The sequence below is a fragment of the Pistacia vera genome, unplaced genomic scaffold (assembly GCF_008641045.1).
Source record: "Pistacia vera cultivar Batoury unplaced genomic scaffold, PisVer_v2 Contig114, whole genome shotgun sequence".
Classification (NCBI taxonomy): domain Eukaryota; kingdom Viridiplantae; phylum Streptophyta; class Magnoliopsida; order Sapindales; family Anacardiaceae; genus Pistacia; species Pistacia vera.
This window is the reverse complement of record NW_022195182.1, coordinates 200,576-223,245: the sequence shown is the minus strand read 5'-3', so window position 1 is coordinate 223,245 and position 22,670 is coordinate 200,576. Positions and strand designations below refer to the sequence as shown.

The window sequence follows — 22,670 nt, the reverse complement described above, 5'->3', positions numbered from 1 at the left end:
GAAACATTATACTTGGAAATTGTCTTCTCATCAGTACTTTGACTCTCACTTTAATGTGTTAGCATGTCACCATTTTTCTGTGAGACGAAGCATTCTTAATCTTTGAATAAAGTGACAGCTAAGTAGCTAACCGCTAATGGCCGTTACCAAATCTGTTAATTGGCCCAGTAAACCTAGTCAAATACTAAAGCCCCTTAATTACAAAATCTCTATTTACCTTCCCTACCAAAGTGCCTCCTCTTTAGTCTCTTTCATAAATATCATATAGAACATAAAAGAATCAAACACACATCAGTCTTGTGATAGAAAAAGAAGTGACATTAATGGAGAATTAAAAGAATAATAATAGAAAAAAACAGGTTTAGTTTAATTGTTTTAAACTTAACTTTTTATTATTTTACATAATTAGTGAGATTAAAAGTCAACTTTGCCCTTGTTCGGTTAGATTTGGAGTAACAGATATCGACAGCACGGGTATAATTACATTTGCTCAAATGTTACGGTGTGAAATGTTACCTTTTAGAACCTATGGGTTCCTTTTTATTCACTAAAACCTGAAGGGTGAAAATGATCTAAGCCTGTGAGATAATTAATGGGGAAATGGTGGTTGACGTCATGACGTGTGTAAAATTTAAAGGCGGTGTCGTCTCAAGGGTTCTTCTGTAGTATTAGAAAATCAATCACGGGCACGGCATCTCCGTGTCCGACTAACCGGAGGCGTATCCATTCATTGATTTAGCGTCACTGAAAAACAAAGAAGTCACCCCAAGCCATGCCCGTTGGTTGCTGCATCAGAGCTCTCTGGGTCGTCAACAACCTCGACGCCGTCGTTTTCTCCAGGTTTTTTTTTACATTACCAAATTTACTTTGTTCTGATTTCGATCTTCTACATATATGTTCATCAAATATAGTATCTGCAGTTATCTTTCGTTGAATCATAAGTGGTAAATCATTAGGAATTTGGATATCAGAAATAATTCTCTAATCCATTAGTGTAAATTCATTCTTATTTTTAAGGAAAATGATAGAGTTACCGAAAAGTGTATACCGAAATTGTGCACGACGTGGCAAAATCTTGACTGTTGATTAATATTAACTTTTAATGAATCAACGGTCAGGATTTTGCCACGTCATTCGGTACACAAATTCGGTGCACACCTGTCGGTAACTGTAGCACTACTCTATTTTTAATATTAATTTTGTTTCTCCCATTTTGAAAATCAGGAGGTTTCCGGTGGTGGAGAGGCGTTGGCAGGCAGCTTGCAAGACTGAAAATGAAAGCTGCAGCGAGGATCCTGTTAAGTACACTGTTTTACCTTTACTACCTACTGATTCCGAGTTTGCTGCTGCTTTTGCTGAGAGAAAAAGAAGGTATGCTTTTACTTCAGATTATAATTATGTACTTTATAATTTGTTAATTATAAAAAATCTACTAATTTTCTTCCTCGTTAGGGAATATCATTCTTAATGTCGGTAACCCCTCTTGGGATCCTGTATTAGGTTGACTTAATTGTGTTTGATGATCAAATAAATAATGTTGGCTTTTTGTTGCTTTTTTACACATATATAATAGAAATGGATTGATTGATAGTCTTACTTGCATTAATAATCTTTCCCTTGCTATTTTACTGGTCGAAATTAATTAGTTTAGCTGTGTTTATGTAGGGAGGGATCTGTGCGTGGTTTTGGCATACGGGTAATTCAGTCAACTGAAGGGTCAGATTCATGGGTTGATGACCCAATTACACGACATGTTATAAGCCTCAACATTGATGTAGAGGAGGGAGGAGAGAATCATCTGCTGTGGCCATTAGTCTTGCACATAAAAGGCCCTTATTCTATCCTTGTACTGCCTCTAGTTGAGCCAAGACACCTCAAAGCATACACGAGACTATGTAAACGATCTGATTGTGGAAATGCTGTTGGAGTTGATGATAGTTTGTCTTCCCTCCTGCTTGATCTTCCGTCCATCACAGGGTATGGTAAGTTGTTTGCTTTATTTTTTTTAAGGACAGATTATGCAATCAAGGTTGTTGCTAGTTGTCTTCAACTTTGAACTGATAAAATTGTTCCTCTTGATACTCTACTAGTTTTTGGTGGAGCAGCATTGAATTGAATTTGAAATCAATACATTCCTAATGTTGTTAGCTTCTAAGTTTGTAAAATAACCAAAAATCTTGCATGATATTCACCTAGGCTCCATTGGAATTAGACCCTCAGACACTTGAAAAGAACATGATTTAGCTAACTCTTTCCGTTTTTTTTTTTTTTTTTTTGTGAACAAACTTTTCATATCTTCAACCAATTCAACTCCTATGAATGTTTTTGAGAAATTAAGTGATGTTATTTTTGTGCCCTTACTTAAATCTGCAAGTACATCGGAGCACATGAATTCCCAGTGGAACTTTGATCTATCAAGCTTGTTGAATGTTCAAATATTAAGGGATTTTTTTTTTTTTTTTTGTTTTTTTTTTTTTGGGTTTCGTGCCATTTAATTTTGAAAGGAAATGGTGAGGTCAAGTCTGTTGGGAGTTTGATTTTGGAAGGTCTTGATAACATTGTTTTGATTAAAGGATGAGTAGGCCCTGTTGCTCTTTCCTTATATAAAAGTTCTTATATATAAGGAGCACTAATTGTGCTTTAGTTTGCTTGTATAACTTGTACTCTTCATCAAAAAGAAAATCTTTACAATGGAATAATTTGGTGCTAACATGCTTAAACTAGGGCGAGTAGAGTTGGCTGTACAAGGCGAGAGAACTTGGATTTTACTTTCTTAAGTGAGTAATTGGGTGTTTATAATTGGTGAACAGCTTTGTTGGTTTCTGTTACAGGGCATTCATGGTGGCACATGCAATTGGTGATGTAATTACTGGTGATGTGTTAGAACCTGAAGTTGTAGTAAATGCATCACCATCAGTTGGAGGCTTGTTGGATTCACTGACAGGCAGTATTGGAATATCAGGCATCTCCTCTAGAGCAAAACCTGTTGCAGCACCAGTTGCTTCTTCTGCACCTTCTGGCACTGCTGTGGTAGGAACTGTTACATCAGATGCACCAAAACTTGGTTCAAGGGCTTTGGATAAGGATGCACTTCGAAGTTTTATAAGCAGCGCAATGCCCTTTGGTTAGTACTCTTTATTATGGTAGTTCTCATCTCATATTTCTCTAAACTGTATGCTTATTGATCAGTATGCATTTTACCTAATGTGCATGATTGATTACCTTTTTCTTTAGGTACACCTGTGGACCTGAACTACTCTAATATTTTTGCAATCAAGGTTAATGGCTTTTCTTCATCAGATCTGCCTCCTCAAGACCTCAAGCAACCACTATGGAAACCATATTTGTACAAAGGAAAACAGAGATTGTTATTCACAATTCATGAAACAATTCATGCTGCAATGTATGATAGAGACGAGATTCCTGATAGTTTATCTGTCTCAGGTCAAATAAACTGTCGAGCAGAATTAGAGGGGTTACCCGATGTGTCATTCCCATTTACAGGGTTGAACACTGCTCACATTGAAGTTTTATCTTTTCATCCTTGTGCCCAGGTTCCAGAGCAAGGTGTTGATAAGCAGGCTGTGATGTTTCAACCGCCACTGGGTAATTTTGTTTTAATGCGTTATCAGGCAATGTGTGGCCTTGGACCTCCTGTCAAGGGGTTTTACCAATTGTCAATGGTCTCTGAAGATGAAGGTGCATTTTTGTTCAAGTTGCATCTAATGGAAGGCTATAAGGCTCCTCTGACAATGGAGTTTTGTAATGTCACCATGCCCTTTCCTAGGAGAAGAGTTGTGTCTTTTGATGGGACTCCATCAATTGGAACAGTTTCAACCACTGAGCACTCTGTTGAATGGAAAATTGTCACAAGTGGACGGGGCTTTACTGGGAAAAGTGTTGAGGCAACTTTCCCTGGAACAGTTAAATTTGCATCATGGCAAATCCAAAGGCTACCTTCGTCTAGGTCATTGATTGGGAGCACAGTAGATGAAGATAGTGATGCTGAGACAGAGAATGCAAACAATATGGTTAACATAGAGGAGTATTTAATGGAGAAAATGAACAAGGATCTTCCTTCAGTTGATCTAGAGGAGCCATTTTGCTGGCATGCATACAATTATGCTAAAGTATGTGCCATGCCTTTTAATTCTTTATTTGTTCTTGGTTTCATGACTTCTGGAAATAATATGAAAGCTGTGTGTTCTAACATAACAAATTATTGCATATCTGAAATAACTAAGTTAGCTATGAATTTTTTTATGCAAAGTTAAATATTGTTCACGAACTGTTGCATTTATTGTTGTTCAATGCATTGAGCTACTTTGCTTGCTTGTTACTTTATAATTTGTAACATTTAGTTCTATAAGGAAGATATTTTTATTAAGTTCTCACGCTGAGCAGTTTAATGTGGTTCAGTATAACATTTTTTTGGGCCTAATAAATAGAATAAGAAGGTGCTTCAGAGGAATTATGCTAAGAATTTGAAATTTGGTTTCACTATCTGCTTAGGTTACCACCAATGCCAAATGCATCAGTTGAGGTTTTTATCAATATTTGAAGTAATTAGATTTTAGATTTCATTATAAATTGTCTGAAGCTAGGATTTGTGGATTTTTTTCTTTTAAAATATAACATTTGGTGTCATTGCCATCTTTCTCTCTGATAATTCTATATGTAATACTGTCATATCAATGCATTTATGAACTGTTGCATTTTTTGTTCTTCATGCATTGAGCGATTCTATGCTTGCTTGTTACATTATATTATGTAAGCTGTACATCCGCACGGAAGATTTTTTTTATTTACTTTTCTCTGTGGGCAGTTTCATGTGGTTCAAAATTACATTTTTGTGCTTAATAAATAAAGAAAGGTGCTTTAGAAGTCTTTTGGTGGGAATTTGATATTTTGTTTCACCATCTACTTTGGTTACCACTAACTCCAAATGCATCAGTTGAGGCTTCTATCAATACTTAAAGTAATTGGGATTTTAGGTTTCACTCTAAATTGTCTGAATTTAAAAATATGAAATTTGCTTTTACTACCATTCCTCTCTCTGATATTTTTATGCTTAATACTGTCCTCTTAGTAAATTATGATTAAACTGTTTAAAATTGTCAGCTGGAGAATATGACATCTCTATTCGATCACATTTGCTTTTATATTTTATGTGACCATTACGTGCATTTGATTATGACAGTCATCATTAAAGATGGTTCTATTTAAGAACTGCTTTATTGGGTATAAATCACAAATAGGATTGTCAGATATCTTACTAGAGTATATTTGCTTTTCTCTGTGTCTTTTAGTTGAGTAAAAATAAACTGTGAACCACCTAATTGGTGAAGAATGTTATCACTTGGGTTCTATTTTATCTACATTTGAAGATTAGTATAATACATATTTTAATATGCTAAAATACTGAAATTTTCAGAAACAGCCATTTTCTGACTCATGATTACAGGTTTCTTTCAAGATTGTTGGGGCTTCAATATCTGGAATGTCAATTGATACTAAATCTGTAAGTCTTTGTCTTGTATGTGAGTCGTTCCCTCATTGAACTGTCACTGATGTAGTCCATGTGTGTTGCTCGAGCTAAAAAATATACCATTGAACTGTTGTATTTATACTGCTTAACATATATTTGTTTTTTCCTGTAAACAGGTAAGCATTTATCCAACTGTAAAAGCACCTGTAGAGTTCTCAACTCAGGTAGGATTGCCAAGTGACTCGGGATATTTCTGATCATTATTAATTATTAATAACATGTCATTATATCCTTCCATTATTAATGTGGTCATTATATTGGTTGTTACTAAAAAGTTAGTCTTATGAACAACATGTTTATTTTTAATAACATGATCATTTATTATATGGCCTTCTTATGACATGTCATAATTGATAATATGGTCTTTGTTTGGATTCCATCTACATGGGATAATATGGTCACTATTACGGTATATGATTGAGAGAATATGTGCACCAATAATAATAGTTCTCTACTTTTAATTGTGTATTTTGCTACTTCCTTTTTATTTGTCATGAACTTGTAAGTACATGTCTGGTCTGTTAATATTTTGATATTTCTAATGAATGCTAAGCATGTTGTGAGATTTTGATTTTTGGATGAAAACAGAATTCAACATATTTATATATGGCACCTTTCCCCTTGATTTAGTTTTTAAGTAGGAAGTAATTATACACCAATCATGTGAGGCTCACAGCTGGGTGAAGTCCCCTAATAAAAATCTTTATGAAGCCTGCAATTGGACAGTACTTCATTTAGTTTCTAGTTGCTTCTGTCAAATTTGCAATGACGGTGATTAGTATTACAATTTGGTTGTGACAGGTTACTTCTGGGGATTATATTTTGTGGAATACACTAGGAAAGTGCCCTTCTGTTGCTACAACACAAGTGTAGGGGGCTGGATGGCAACTAAGGAGCATTTGTGATGAGAAGGATGCTTCTGTTGGCCAACTACTCCCTGATTGTATGTATGCTAGACTGGTGACTACCTTTCCTTGGTTGTCTGTTGAGTTTGGCTATATACCAATCAATCTTTGCTGCTGCAGATCAAATTGAAAGTCAGGAACACTGAGTAGTTTATTTGGGTTTTTTTTTTTTCAGTTTTGTTGTGAATGGAAACATTAGCTAGGACAATATAAGGCAATCGAATCTAGATCACGAGACAATGGTTGCTTACATTTTCGGCGTGCCCCATTAATTGATTTTTTTCAACTATTGCTAAGACAGTTGTCTTGCCCCCTTTTAGACAGAAATTTTGTTCATGTAAAGAGTATATTTTATTTGGTTGATGCCATGGCTTGGACTGAAAACTATATTGTTAGAATTTCTACTATGTCAATGCCTTGGAGTGAAAACTGTGTTGTTAGGATTTCTATGATGTCAATGCCTTGAAGTGAAATCTCTATTGTTAAAATTTCTGCCTTTGGCTTGACACAATTCAGGGTTAGTGGTGACTTGAAATGCCGTGCTAAAGATGGAAGTATTGTCCAGTGTATCGTCGTGGAATACACTATTCATGCTTATGTCTAGATGTCAAACTTATTGGATTGATCACATACACTATGATTTAGATTAGATCTTGTTTATCTGTTGACCCAAATTTCATTATAAAGAAAAAAGGAACAAGTTGAAGGAGAGAGACAGACAGAAACAGAAACACAGATTTAAAAGGGATGTTTGCAAATCAACACGACAGAGACTTAATGCTGACAAGTAGAGCAAATCATTTTGAGTTTTTTCTAAAGGAAAATAATATATTCACAAACTTCTTCTCACAATCTTGATGTGATACTTTATAATTGACTAAGCTCGTAATGGGTTTTACCTGGGTCTCCTTACTCTTATTTAGATGCTCTACCCTTCGGTACCTATGGCTCTAATTGTGTTTTTACAGTTTTGAATTTCACTTATAAACATGTGGAAACAATTAAAGAACTGGAAAGAAAAAAGGAAAAAGAAATATTAAAACTGCCCCTGTTCTTCCCCTATGCCATTGGCGAACCTTGGAAGATTTCATGCTCATGATGCCGATTGCCGTAGGGAGGACAGCAATGGCAGAACCAAAGACTTTGGTCAATCAAGTTTTACTTCAGAATCTAAAAGTTTTAACCTTTTATAGACTTCTCTCAGTATTTCTGTCTTGTCATTGCCTCTAAATTTTACTCTTCTACGGATCTTCTTGATGTACGGTCAAGATCGTAAGGTGCCCATAGATGATCAATAGCACATGGCTTTCTAGCTTCTGATCTGAGCCAAGGTTTACCCTTACCAGTCCAATGGAGAAGGCTAATAGGACCAGGGTGCAGGCTCCTGCATTTGCCATCGACATTGCCACCGCCTAAACCGTGCTGGTTCCATCTATGATCAACTGCCTTGATGTTCCCAGCCAAAACAAGCAAAAATGGTGGTAATGACCCTAATTGGTATATCCTGTTTTGCTTCTGCACAGTCATCCAGTCTTCAACTTTCTGTGTATATCCTCCTTTTTTCCTTTTATCAGCATCCGTTACCAATTTACCATGACTCCTGTGTTAAAGTAACAAGGGTTCCTTCCTTCAAACACTTCAGCCAATTCAGGGTCTGTCCAAAATGCATTGGTGAAATATTTAGTAAAATTTGCATGACAATATTCAGGTGCAGCCAACACTTCATCCTGCATATCAACTTCCCATCGTTTTGCAATATCATCCACCACAACTAGGTCTGAATTCGTTATGCCTAAAAGGTCAGGGCTAACGTAAGATTACATCAGTAAGCACCAATCAGAGTTCAGGAAGGTTTTGCGCCGTCTAGAAGTTGCCACGTCGCCCTAAGACAGAAAGAATATGATTGTCACCAACTTGACAGATTCAGGTTTTGTCTATAAGTGAATGAGAGCCACACACATGTCCAAGCCCCAGGTAATTTGAGGATATTTCTTAAGTTATCAGCCAATGGGATGGAAGGAAGGACTTGCACGACACCTATCCACTTGCAGATTTTTAATCATTACTTTGAATTCCTCTACTATAAATAGAGGACTCTCCCTCTCATTTTCGGGATTCTGATACTGAACCCACATTTTAATTGTAATCTTTAACTTTCAGAGCAAAGATAACCTGCGAGAAAGAGACTAACTTGATATTTGTCTGAATACTCAATTATTGTACCTCTGCTCGTTGTTCGCTATATGCGACCTCTTGTAATCTCTCATATATAAAAGAACAGTGGACGTAGGATTCGCTTTAAGCATCCGAACCACTTTAAAAACCATCTCTCATTTATTATTTAGTCTTTGTATCTGATTATCACAATCATTCACGTGTAATTTCTAAGAGCAGCTTAACATTTTGCACGTGCGAGTCATTGATGTCAAAATCAAGCATTAACAGTTTGGTGTTAGAAGGGCCTGATTTAGTGTCCGCTCTTCATCAGGAATCTCTGATCAATCAGTTTTACTCGTGAACAAATGGCTTGTGGTCTTGAAACCGAGCGAGTTAGCACCAGCAACAAGGAGATCCCCTGGGTATAGGATGATACTTCCCTTGGAGTACCTCTAATTCCGTAGGGTACCGTGGCGGATATTCTCTCAAGCTCACAACTCAACCTAGCTATGATGAATTACCTGGAGAGGTTCAATAATATTCTCTAAACGGTCAACCAAAGGCTAGATCGTTTGAATCAGGTCGTACCGCCCAATTTCGACAAAGCGGTGCCGCCATCGAAGACGTTTGTAGATCGCACTAAAGTGCGAAAACGAGCGAAAGCCCATGCTGCGCGCACTACAGCACATAAGGATAAGGGAAAGCAGGTGGCAGATAATAGGTCAAAGGACTCTAAGGGACCAGCGAATACCGATCGTGAAGCAGGTAGAATACCTGTGGCTTTGCGACTTGGCGGTATGTCGCATCATGAACCATCCCACGCCACATCGCATGGGCACCCTCACAAGAGTGCAAGGCAAGGATATTCCTATTATCGTCGGCGTGATGGTTCCGACCATTACTACAAAGGAAATGCCCACCATTCGTGGGTCGGTTTTGACCACCGTATAGGTTGGGATAACTCCCCTAGCCATTCAGTGCCTTCACATGGCTCTAGCTAGCGTGTATCAAGGTATGCTGGAGGCTCTGGCCTAGGTGAGGAAGAGTCCAACCTGTGGTCTTTCCTCAACCGCAATCGTGAGGGGCGAACCCGCGTTGCGGAAAATGATCCCCAAATAGCTCCGCTTCCTTAGATTGAGGAGTTATAGCGAGCTTTAAATCATATTAGAGCTCAGCAAAATAAGCGAGGGCAGATCGCTGAGACATCTCTTTTCTCTCCAGTAGTGTTGACTGCTCCTCTCCCCTCAAGATTTATAATGCCTGACATGCGAGCATTCGATAGGAATTCTGATCTGCATGATCATCTCTATGAGTTTCACAACCTCATGGAGCTTCACCAAGTTTCTAACTTGGCAAAATGTCGCTGCTTAGCAGCAACTCTGATTGCCCACGCCAAGCGCTGGTTTAGATGGCTTTCGCCTCTAACTTGGCAAAATGTCGCTGCTTAGCAGTAACTCTGATTGCCCACGCCAAGCGCTGGTTTAGATGGCTTTCGCCAGGATCTATTAATTCATGGTAGCAGATGAGTTTGTTATTTCTAAGACACTTCCAAGCTAATAGAACGTTCTCAATATCATTGAGCTATTTGAGTAACATACGACAGGTGAGGAATGAGTCCCTCCAATCCTATATTTATAGGTTCCACAAGAAGTTGAATGAGGTGGCTAATACACCTGAGGATTCAGTTTGGACTCTTATTATTGCGGGAGTTCGTCGATAAACCGACCTGTGGAAGAACCTGCAGTCTGAGGATGATATTTCCCTCACCCGCTTTTATAACCTCACTAAGAAGTATCTGAGAATTGAAAATCCAGTGGCTGCCTTGAATCGCCACAACCCCAGTCCTTCGACTAGCGCTCCCAATCAAAGGGAGGAAAACCAGGGGAGGTTAGTAGAAAGTCTGATCGCAAATGGGCTAATGACAATCAAAGAAAGGGCAAAAAGCTGCGATTTGAGCCCAAGAAGTCTTATGCCCAGGTCCCTTGTCGCGATCGCGACGAGAATCTATATACCCCGCTGAATACGTCGGTATCAGTTATTCTAGATAAATCAGAAGAAGCTAATTTGCTCGGAGAGCCAGTGCCCATGAATAATCCCCCTTCAGCAAAAAATAGTACCCTTATCATCGGGATAATAGGCACCATACCGATGAATGTCGAGCTCTTAAATAGGCGATTGAAGACCTCATTAAAAAGGGGTACTTCAAAGAGTATGTTGATGGTCCAATTCCCACTTGGGAGAAGGATCAAGGGGACCGGGAGAAAAAGCGCTATGGTCGCAAGGGCCTCTATCTTTTTAGAACTATATTTGGAGAACCACACCTTGCAGGAAATTGTTGAAGTTGTAAATCCCGCGTCATTATTCTGTTGCCCTAAGGTATGAAATTCTACCCTTACAGATAATTTTCTTTTTTGAATGGAAGGGTAAAATGGTCATTTTGCATGTATTTCGAGATGTGGCCTTTATAAAGTGTAAGAGGTGATGTCATTGAAGAGAAATAAGGGTAGAATGGCCATAAAGTAGATTGATAGGGTTAAATGGCTTAAACGGTAACCAAGGGCATAATGGTATTTTCACACAAATCCATATGAGTTAAGTATCCATAAAAATGCACTAAGGGTAAATTAGTCATTTATCTAATGGGATTGCTTAATCACCAAGTGTTTAAAAGAAGTCAAATGACATTAAATAAGTGCTAATCATCATGTTATGGTAGAACTGACCAAAAAGCCCTTATACGACAAATTTATGCCAAATGACCCTTATATCTAACTTTTAATGACCAATCACAATAGAGTATTAATAAAATAAAGTATCTATAAGGTTTTAAGAGAGAGGAGTCGGCCTTGTACACCCCAAATGCATTATCTTCTTCTTCCTCACTCAAATCCACCATTAAAGCCACTAATCCAAGCATTTTCTTCTCAAATTTTCTTAGGGTTTCAAGCAATTTCTTGAAGGAGATCAAGATACACCTTAAGGAGATTCAATTTGAAGGGTTAAGGTAATCCCTAAAACCCTATCTTGATGAGTTTGAATGTGTTAAAGCAATTTCATGAGTGTTAATGTTTGTTATAGGTGAAGGTTTATTTGGAGCCAAGGAGGAGTGCTTTTTTTTTTTTTTTTTTTTTTTTGTTTTGGGTGTGTTGTGGTGTGTTTGATTGCCAAGGTAAGGGGAAAACCTCCCTTTAAACTACGTTATCAACACTAGGGTTAGTAAACCTTAATTTTTGTTATGTAATTTGATTGATAAAGTTATGGTTTGTTTATGTATTGTTTGAATTGGTGTTGGTTGAGGCTTGTGTTGGAAAAGGAGGAGGATATTGCCACTTAAGAGATTTGTAGTTGGACGATGGTTGGCACTTGTTTGAATGTGAAAGGGAGGGTTTTATGTGACTTTTATGACTTGGTTTGTGTTTGGGAAATGCTTGAATGATAATTGAATAATGGGCATGCAAAAGAATACGGCATCCACCTTCCAAATAAAAAATTTCCGAATTTCTTTGGAAATTCGGTTAAGGCACTAAATAAATCATATGGCCTAACATGAACAAGAATGGTAAAAGATACGAGTGAAATTCCTTATACATCATGAAATTTTGAGCGAATTAAGAAAATGAGAAATATTAAGAAAATATTCATGACAAGGAATTTCGCTCAATTGACTAAAGATTTATGAAAGTGGTCATGGGTATATGCTAGATGAATGAACTTTATGAATGAGCTTTTTCATAAGTTAGCTATAAATGACATGTATGATGAATGCATATGTAATGTTTATGTATGTTAAAGGGAAATGTTATCCCTTATGAAGGCATTCTAAATGATAACGTATATAGCTAGTTTAGTTGACTTATGGAGGATTTACGAAATGTTAAGGAAAGGTTTCCATGAGTCTCTTGAGGCACAAGGCCAAGATCAGAGTAATGGTATATGAGTTCCGCAAGTCTCTTGAGGCGTAAGGTCAAGACTAGAGTAATGGTATATGAATTCCATGAGTCTTCTAAGGTGTGAAACCAAGATTAGAGTAATGGGCAAACCATGAGTCCTTTGAGGTGGTAATCAAGAACAAAGTAATGGTTCAAATGAATACGATCGGTTCGTAAAGATAAATGAAATGTCAAATACCTAGATAAAAGAAATAGGCATGTCATGTTTGTGAATGTTGCATGAGTCATATATGTTTAGTGTTTTAGGATGTTTTAAATATACTATGACTTATGTGTATAAGAAATTCAATGTGAATAGCATGACTATGATTTATGACATTGACAATGAATAATATGTTGTGAATTTATGAACGTTTTGTATGTGTAAGAAATCCATGAAAGTTAGAATAGTCATATCCCCTTACTGAGCAATTAACGCTCACCCCGTGAGGTTTATATGTTTGGTAGGTAAGGATTAAGGCATGAAGCTGGGAGAGGATTCCAAGGGACTCTACGAGCATGAAGGGATGTTGTTATGGGATTTTGAGAACTTGGTTTTAATGATGACTATTGAATGGTTTTGCTAGTAATTAGTGAAGTAATTATGTTCATATTTCATAATGTAGTAAATATGTTCATGTTCTATAATGGAGTAAATATGTTTGTGTTAATAAAAGAAATCAAATTGCTAGTAAAGTTTGTAAAAGTGTGTATGTTCTAGGAATTATTACTATGCATTTCATGATTTACTCCAAGAAAGGAAACTATATTATTTTACTTGTACAATGAATTTATTATAGTTTAGAAATTAAAAAAAAAAAAATTACAGGTTTATTCTTTAAATAGGGTTTTAAAACTAACTTCTTTCCTAGGCGTGCATTTTCTAGGTTCTCAATGGCCAAGGGATACTTAGAAAATACCCGACTAGGGAAGGGTTTTACAGAAGTATGCTCGAGAAGCTCGCCATGACCTGTTTGTCGCTTTCAATGGCATATTGGAACGACCTCTACTTCGGATCTTCAAAGTTGTCACATTCATTTATCATCTGAAGATGAAATTTTCCACTCTGACAGGGTGTGGGGAAGTCAAGAGGTCTTAGCATGAATCTCGTGACTGCTATGTAAGAGCAATGCAGATGACATGCAAAGGGAAAAGGAAGCCAGTAGGAGTTCCCGAGCAGGCTATTGTGATCAACAGGATTAAACCACAGCCAGGTCTAATGGAAGACAACATAGATCCTCAAGTTCAGAGGAGTATTCCCAAAGTGGGTATGTTGAGACTCTATCTGAGGTATCAGTCGACTAGAGCGAGTCGACCCGTGTATTGAGAATCGAAAGTAATCTCAACCCTCAGTTCGTTGCAGATCTAACGAGCTTCCTCAGACAAAATATTGATGTTTTTGCATGGACTCATGCTGACATGGTCGAGATTAGTCCGAATGTAATATGTCATGCGCTCAACATTGACAGTGAGATCAAGCCAATTCACCAGAAAAGAAGAACCATGGACCCAGACCGTTATGTTGCTCTTAAGGTTGAGGTGGATAAGCTTATCTCAATCGGGTTCATTCAAGAGACTTATTACTCGAGTTAGGTCGCCAATCCTATTTTGGTGAGGAAACCCAACAACAAATGGTGAACTTGCGTTGATTTCATTGATCTCAACAAAGCTTGTCTGAAGGACAGTTTCCCTTTGCCCAGAATCGATCAACTCGTTGATGCCACTTCCGAGTACAAGCTGTTAAGCTTTATGGATGCCTACTTGGGGTATAATCAGATCCCTATGTATGCACCTGATGAGGAGCATACCTCGTTTGTTACAGATCAAGGATTGTACTATTATAAAGTCATGCCCTTCGAGTTGAAAAACGTTGGGGCAACCTATTTGCGTTTGGTTAACCGTATGTTTTCCGAACAGATCGGGAAATCAATGGAAGTTTATGTCGATAACATGCTGATCAAGTCTCATGTCACTTCAGATCACATAGTCAATCTCGCAGAGATTTTGGCATACTCTAGAGATATAGAATGAAATTTAATCCTCTTAAGTGTTCATTCGGAGTATCTTCAGGGAAATTCTTGGGGTATATGGTTAACCATTGGGGAATTGAAGTCAACCCCGAAAAGATCTAAGCTCTCTTAGATATGAAGAGTCCCGCTAATCTAAAGCAAGTTCAGAGCTTGAATGGGAGGATAGCGGCTCTCAGTCGCTTCATATCAAAAGCAACAGATCGTTGTTTGTCGTTCTTTAATATACTTAGGCTAACAAAAGATTTGAATGGACTTCAGAATGTGGGCGAGCCTTCCAGAGTTTAAAAGAACATCTCGGAAAGCTACCTCTCCTGTCCAAGCCATTTCCCAAAGAAATTTTATTTATCTACTTGTCCATCTCTCAGTATGCGGTCAGCATAGCTCTCATTCTGAAAAAAGACAGAATTCAGTGGCCAATATATTATACAAGCAAGCGACTAATAGATGCCGAGACACAATATCCAAAGATGGAACGATTAGCTTATGCTCTACTGATCACTTCCAGGAAACTGCGATGTATTAACCAACTACTCACTCAAACAAGTTCTTTAGAAGTCGGAGGCTTTGGGTAAGTTGCTTAAGTGGGTTATGGAACTAAGTCAATTCGATCTACATTACAAACCAAAAACAGCAATCAAATGGCGAGTTGTTGCTGATTTTATTTCAGAGTTCTCTCATCAGGCAGATCGAGAATCCGAACAGCCAGCCAGCAAAGTTGTCTAAGAAACTATTCGGAACTTGTCAACCTGGAGCCTCTATGTTGATGGGTCTTCAAATAGGAGAAGAGTCGGAGCTGGCCTTCTACTCATCAGTCCCGAAGGGACTTGCATTTATGGAAACCTTAGGTTTAGGTTCAAAGCTACAAATAATGAGGCTGAATATGAGGCGCTATTTGCTAGTCTGCGATTGGCAAGAGAAATAGGGTCAGATATGATCGACATTAATAGTGACTCCTAACTAGTTTTCAATCAGATTTTGGGAGAGTATCAAGCCAAAGAAGAGAATATGATTAGTTATTTGAAGAAAGCGAAGGTCGCACTCGAGCCCTTCAAACATTATACGATCAAGCAAATCCCGAAAGACAATAACTATATCGTGGATGTTTTGGCAAAGATAGTCTCATTGTTGGATTTTGATACTCCGAACAGTATTCCGGTTTGATACATTGAGGTTCCTGATATCAACTCTCCTGAGTAGGTTGTAGCTACAACCGAATCTATTTTCTGGATGACTCCAATTATTCAGTATCTCCGAGATGAGATTTTTCCCAACAGCAAGACTGAGGCAAGACTCCTGTGAACTCGAGCTAATCGTTACACTCTTATAGGAGATCAGTTGTATAAGCGAGGGTTTAGCACTCCCCTCCACCTATGTGTGACGGATGATGAAACAGACTACATCATGAGAGAGATACATGAAAGGATTTGTGGTAATCACACTGCTGCACAATCTCTCGCCAATAAAATTATCCGTCAGGGATATTATTGGCCGTTACTTCATGAAAATATCTTCAACTTTGTGAAGAAATGTGATAAGTGCCAAAGATTCGTGAACAGCTCGCAAGCTCCTTCCTACTAGTTAACGACGATAACCAGTCCTTGATCATTCTCTATGTGGGGAATTGATCTCATTGGACTTGTGCCAGCTAGTAAAGGGGGCGTCAAGTATGCAGTGGTCATAGTGGATTATTTCACTAAGTGGGTTGAGGCAGAGCCTTTAGCTACGATCACTATAAAGAAGCTCAAAGACTTTGTCTTCAAGAATATAATGTGTTGCTATGGGATTCCTCATACAGTCATCTCTAATAATGAGAAGCAGTTCAACAATGAAAATTTCAAACAGTTTTGCAAAGTGCTAGGGATTCATAAGAAATTTGCCTCAATAGCAAGACCGTAGACTAATGGTCAGGTTGAAGCTATCAATAAGACTATTAAGCACACATTGAAGGCCAAGCTTGGTGCAACCAAGGGCAATTGGGTCAATGATCTTCCAGAAGTTCTATAGGCATATAGAACAATTCCGAGAACCTCTACTTTAGAAACATCATTCTCGCTAGCATACGGCTGCAAGGCAATGGTTCCAGTGGAAGTAGGAGTTGGTTCACTTTGGAGAGCATTCTACAATAAAACAGACAATAAAACACTCTTACGTGCAAGTCTAGACTTAATCAAGGAACGCCGCGACAAAGCTCGGTTAAGGATAGCTTCCCACCAGCAGCACGCAAAAAGATTTTTTTGACTCTAAAGTCAGGAGAATGGACTTCCAGGTTGGCGACCTGGTTTTGAAAGAAGTCTTTATCGGCACAAGAGAGCCAAGTACGGGGGTATTGGGACCTAACTAGGAAGGTCCATATCATGTCGCTAAGGTAATACGACCTGGAGCGTATCACCTTAAGAGACTTAATGGTTATAAAGTGCTGCGAGCTTGGAATGCTGAGCATCTTCGCCCTTATTATCAGTAATTCCGAACTCGCTTATAGCTTGATCAATTTTTTTTTTTTTACTTGTAAAGTTCTCATTATTGTAAATATCATGAATAAGATTGTTCTAATTCTCCTCAAAGAAATACTTGTATCGTAATCTGAAGTTTTTAACAATCTTGTTATTTATAACATTTTACAAGTTTAATGATCAGATATGTTATATTTGTTTTGTGAAGTGTTTAAGTTATAAAAGTGTTATCACCACTGGCCAAAAATTATTTTTTATATATTCCATAAATATGTACAAGAGACGACCAAGAGCCTCATCAAAAAAGGATAAGCAAAAAAAGACTTTATTCAAGCAAAGAAGAGAACGATCACTGGTCTTCATTTTTGGGATCCTTGGTTATGACCTCTTGGTCGTCTGGCTGATTGTCGACCTCTAGGCCAATTGCTCAACCTTCAGGAATGTCTGTTTCCTGTTGATCGTCCTCTAGGGCAGGCTCTTGTTCTTCTTGTTCTTCTTGTTCTTTGGCCTCAACCATTGAAACAAGAACGGCTTCGTAGTCGTTGGGGAGGTCAGAGATATCCATGTCTAGATTTCTCGGCTGTAAGTTATAAATAGCTTTTAGTGCCCAGTGAGTAGCCTTGCTCTCCAACTCAAGATTTTGTCACTTCATCTGCTCAATCAGCAAAGTGACTTACCCTTGAACCATCTCAAGATCTGCTCGTAGCGCCATTTTCTCTCTCTTTGAGTTTTCCCATAACTCAGCTTGAGCCTTTTCTGTTACTTTTTCACGCTCCGAGCTCGCTTGCAGCTCTTTTTCTCTCTGGCCCAACTTTTAGTGAGCCTCGCCACTGTCCATTAAAGCTCCTTGTTATCGTCATCTTTCTTCTCAGCTCGGTCTTCTGAAAGTCAGTTGCTCGCAAAGCAAAATTCCTTTTTGTCAGGTACACGTTCGCCTGAATGTGGGAAGTTTTTGCCTATGCATCTGAAGTCGCGAGATCTTGCTTCAGTTTTGCAATTTCTTCCATTAATTTGTGGAGTTTTCCAGCAGAATTGATCTTCATCTTCTGTTAGGCCACATTCAGGGCGAGCAAAGACTACATGGAAAAGGAATAAAAAGTTAGTTTTTTTTTAGATCCTAAAAAATTAAGAGGTCGACTTGTATGGAAGAGTTCTCAAATAGAGCAAGTCATTTTACCCGACTTTACATTTTAAGGATAATGGTTACCAAGTAGGTGGGTCGAGAAGCCACGAACCTGTCAAAGGTTGTGGCAAGTTGACATTCTAAGAGGGTGTAAACCACCGGTCGTAAATGGTCTAGTAGTTGCCCTAGTAGATCCAACACAGACGGGTCTAGCCTAGTGGGAGCAGGAGGCCCTTCGACCCGTTGCTCGTCTGCTTCCCCTTGAGTAGTCATGGTCGATCCTTCTTCCCTTTGCGAACTCCTGGGAGTAGCCAAAGTCCTGGGAGCATCCCTTGAAGGCGTCCCCGCTGAGAAGACTTAATAAGGCTGAAGCCTGTCTTGCAATACCCCAAAGCTTTCTGGTTCAGGCTTAGTTTCTTCTTTGGTGAGTATTTTCTTTCTTTTCTTAGTCTTCTGGCCCATGGTCTTCTTCTTCAAAATGTCAACAGCCGCAGGCTGGGGAGCTTCCTCGTGTCACTTAGAGGGTTGTTGCCTTTCAGCATTAAATCGTATCCCCCTCACTGGGATATCGCTAGAGGTCGCTCCAACTGGTTTAGTCGGGTTAATCCTAGGGAATGTAAACCCCCTAGGTTTCTTCAATGTCTTCGGGACCTTTGGTGGCATAGTTGCTACATGGCATGAAAAGGCATCAATAAAGAAAGTCTTCTTTTGTTAACAAGGACTTAAGGTTTTTCTGCATGAGAAATACTTACGAGCTGAAGCTTCCAAAGACGCCTCAGGACTAAAAAACCCGGACTTTCAAAGATTGGTGGTAGTCACGAGCAGCTTCGTGTTGCGACTCTAGTCAGGCAATCGACCAAAGGTCTCGATGCAGCTGAAGTCTATTAGCACCGACAATTTGGTCGTTTTGTTTTCTGCAAGTAAGCAAAAAATTAATTAGCCTTATTTATTAAGGAAGAGTTAAAGATAAAGGATAAGCAGTCTTAAAATTAAAAGGAAAGCCTACTCGACTCCTTAAATTTACAAACTCCATCATATTCGAAGAAGAAACACTTGGTTTCATAAGCCCCGACGTTGCTGGGGTAACCAAATATCCCTCCTTTAATCATTAATCACTTGGAGAGGTAATATGAATCTTTGTCTTTAATCTTCTTTAGGTGATAGGCACAGCCGAGTTCCATTGTTGTTGGCTTCGCCGAGGTTGTGTTCGCCAAATGCGATATACATAGTGACCACTATCATATACGCATTTGGTGTCAGTTGGAATGGTGGGACCTGAAAGTGATCGAGGATTGGCCTGATGTAGGGGTGGAGGGGTATCCTCACTCTACATTTGAAGATCGCTTTCGAGATTTGCAGCCATTCCCTTGGGAGGATCTTGAGCAGTGTGTGACATGTGTTGGAAGATGTTTACACAGATTGCGTATTGGTCTATCGCTTTTTGTATCTCATCCTTCGTAACTATTGTTCGTCCCACTTGCTCGGAACCTACTAAGGTGCTCGATGGTTGCGAGCTTCCCTCTCCAGTTGTCATCGCCTTAGGGATGTCTATCGCTCTTAGAGTCTGAAAATGTGCGACATATAGAGGTGACTTAGTCTCCATTTACATTACCCCGTATGACGACTCAGAAGAGTAAAAGAAACCTTGGTTTCTCTTCTATAACTGCCAAAACCCTAAAAAATCTTAAGGGTGATATTCTAAAGATCTACGCCCTAGGTTTCAACTCTTAAGAGTGTTCCTTTTTAAACACTACCCGAGGATGTTCACTGTCTAAATCTACCAGACATTTACACTCACCATTACTGTAAAAACTAAGTTTTTTAACAGGAATGATAAGAGCAAAAGAGAAGAATTTTTTTACCTCTTGATTGCTGGGAATGGATGTTCTATCGTAGCGACGAGTGCACATCAACCGAGAAGAGGATGAACTAATCTCTTGAGTGTAAAAACATTGTTTTTCTCTCTAAAAGTTTAAGTTTTGTGAAAAACTTGAAATGGGCTTAGGGTTTTATAGGAGACGACGCTTGGTTTCTTTCATAAGCAGCATTTGGGCGGGACGCGTTAACAACTGTTAATCGTGATCACGTGTCATCAATCTACGTGAAAAGTAACCGTCACAATTCGTGGAGATCAACCGGCATTTCCCCTCATTGAAATCGCCAAACGTCGGCGTGATTATCTCCTCCACATTAAATGCGCCCTCATCCGCATTTAATGCTTCAAAAGAGAATGTCGTTTCAACATGGCTTGCATTTAATGCTCATGGCTGACATTTATTACCCAGAGACAAGTTTGTCAGATAAAGCTTATTTTATTGACCTAAACAACTATCAAGCACAACAGATAACATCTGAAAAGGTCGTTCGAATAAAATACTATTCTCCTCGTGTCAAACTCGAAGCGAAATGGTTCTCAACTTGTGACAACAAAATGTCTTAAGTGTTTTCAGATCACGAAAGTCAGATAGAGTTCAAAACACATCCTTATAGCACTGAGCAATATCTGCCATGGGTTGTTGAACCTTTCAGAGCAATCACCTCAGGTCGTTTGTGTAACTCTCGAGGATCCATGTCACGACCTTTATTCAGTTCGCTAGTCGAGTTAAGCCATCAGCCTCACGTCGTTTGTAACAGTATGGCTATCCTCAACTGATAGTTCAGGCAAATACTCCTCGTAACAAGTTAGGTTGCGACATAATCATTAAGTTCTCAAGATTCAATTCTTGAACCTTAAAAACTAGGGAGCTTCTGTTATGCCTAAAAAGCCAGGGCTGACGTAAGCTTACATCAGTAAGCACCGATTAGAGTTCAAGAAGACTTTGCATCGTCCAAGAGTTGCCATATTGCCCCAAGACAGGAAGAATATAGTTGTCACCAACTTGACAGATTCAGGTTTTGTCTAGGAGTGAATGAGGGCCGCACACCTGTCCAAGCCCTAAGTAATTTGAGAATATTTCCTAAGTTATCAGCCAAAGGGACGCAAAGAAAGACTTGCACAGCACCTATCCACTTACAGATTTGTAATCATTACTTTGAATTCCTCTACTATAAATAGATGACTCCCCCTCACATTTTTGGGATTCTGATACTGGACCCACATTCTAATTATAATCTTTAACTTTCAAAGCAAAGATAACCTGTGAGAAAGAGACTAACTTGATATTTTGTTTAAATACTCAGTTATTGTATCTTTGCTCACTGTCCGCTATATGCGACCTCTTGTAATCTCTCATATATAAAAGAACAGTGGACGTATGATTTGTTTTAAGCATCCAAACCACTTCAAAAATCATCTCTCATTTATTATTTAGTCTTTGCAATCGATTATTACAATTATTCACGTATAATTTCTAAGAGTAGTTTAACACTTTGTACGTTCGAGTCGTTGGTGTCAAAATCAAGCATCAATAGAATCCAAATAAATAACCCATTTCACATTTTTTACATAATATCAGCCAGATAGATTCTTGCATAGTTTAGAGGCTGATCCAAAGCCTGTCTAATAGACTTCGATATCTTCCCGCGAACCCTGTTGGAGTCGAAACGATTAATCTTGAAATTCAAGTAAGGGAAGGTTGATTTGACGCTGAAAACTAGTTGGGGTTCGAAATGAGCCAAATGGAAATGAAATGATAAGTTTTCAGGGCAGATTGAGTGCTGCAGCATTGAGAATACAGCTGCCATTGTACCACGAAGATAATTGACATCAAGGGTCATGGCAATGTGAATACGATGAGCATCCTGTGAACCACATTCATCACCATTGCGAAAGGCGGGAGCTTCGCGAAATTCAGGCATGTAAGAGATGCGCGAAGGTCGATGAATAACAGCTGTGTTGACACGAATACCTGTTGTGGTGGTTATGGGGTGGAGGAGGAGGAACAGGAGGCCTAGCATCAGCTGAAGGGGAGTGCTGCTCCATAAGGCCATCCTGTCCTTACTATGGGCCCAAGAGAAGTACAAGACACACAAATTTCAAGTTGCAAAGTGAGTCATCATGGGGGCCACGCGCACTTTCCTTGCCACGCCCCACTACTTAGCAAAATGAATAAAATCTAAGAGTTTGGCCAAGTCTACGTAGACCTCATAACTTACCGCCATCTGCCGCTGACTCTACCGCATGCCCCTCACTGCACGACACGTGGAAAATTTCGTGATCCCGTGCTTCTCACGCGTGTAGACTTTATCTGCAACTAGCTATCAGATGAGCTTCCATTAAAATCTTTTAATTAAAAAATATTATTTTTTATTAATTAGGATTAAGAAGGTGTTAATCTTTAATTAGTGGTTATTAATTAATTAATATAATCAAATTCGTTTATAGATGTGTCGATATTTGAAAACTTAGATGGTTAGACCCTTCATAAAATCTCTACCTTTAATTGTGCAATCAATCAACTAAATTATTTTATTAAATTTAAATTCATAGCCGTCAAAAATTTTCAGATTTTAATTAACCGAAAAAAAAATATTTAAAACCTAAATATATTATTAGAAATTATTTATTATTTTTTAAGAGGTTACATAA

At 38.6% G+C, this 22,670-nt stretch overlaps 1 protein-coding gene and 1 pseudogene across 1 annotated transcript; one reads left to right on the top strand and one right to left on the bottom strand.

Moving 5' to 3' along the window:
• Positions 1-549: 549 nt before the first annotated feature.
• LOC116144429 (AP-5 complex subunit mu) lies at positions 550-6,929 on the top strand. The gene is made up of 8 exons (XM_031429885.1): positions 550-840; positions 1,225-1,371; positions 1,666-1,977; positions 2,832-3,124; positions 3,235-4,130; positions 5,465-5,521; positions 5,665-5,712; positions 6,350-6,929. Exons 1-8 carry the CDS (start codon positions 773-775, stop codon positions 6,419-6,421), a joined length of 1,893 nt encoding a protein of 630 aa, XP_031285745.1. The 5' UTR covers positions 550-772; the 3' UTR covers positions 6,422-6,929.
• A 757-nt stretch (positions 6,930-7,686) lies between these two features.
• LOC116144456 lies at positions 7,687-22,072 on the bottom strand (annotated as a pseudogene).
• Positions 22,073-22,670: the final 598 nt, after the last annotated feature.

What these genes read in the sequence shown, in the direction of transcription:
- LOC116144429 (XM_031429885.1), top strand. Translation starts at nt 773, where the DNA reads ATGCCCGTTGGTTGCTGCATCAGAGCTCTCTGGGTCGTCAACAACCTC. An exon ending in TTTGCTGAGAGAAAAAGAAG is followed by an intron (nt 1,372 to 1,665) that starts GTATGCTTTTAC and finishes GTGTTTATGTAG; the next exon opens with GGAGGGATCTGTGCGTGGTT. An exon ending in GATCTTCCGTCCATCACAGG is followed by an intron (nt 1,978 to 2,831) that starts GTATGGTAAGTT and finishes TTTCTGTTACAG; the next exon opens with GGCATTCATGGTGGCACATG.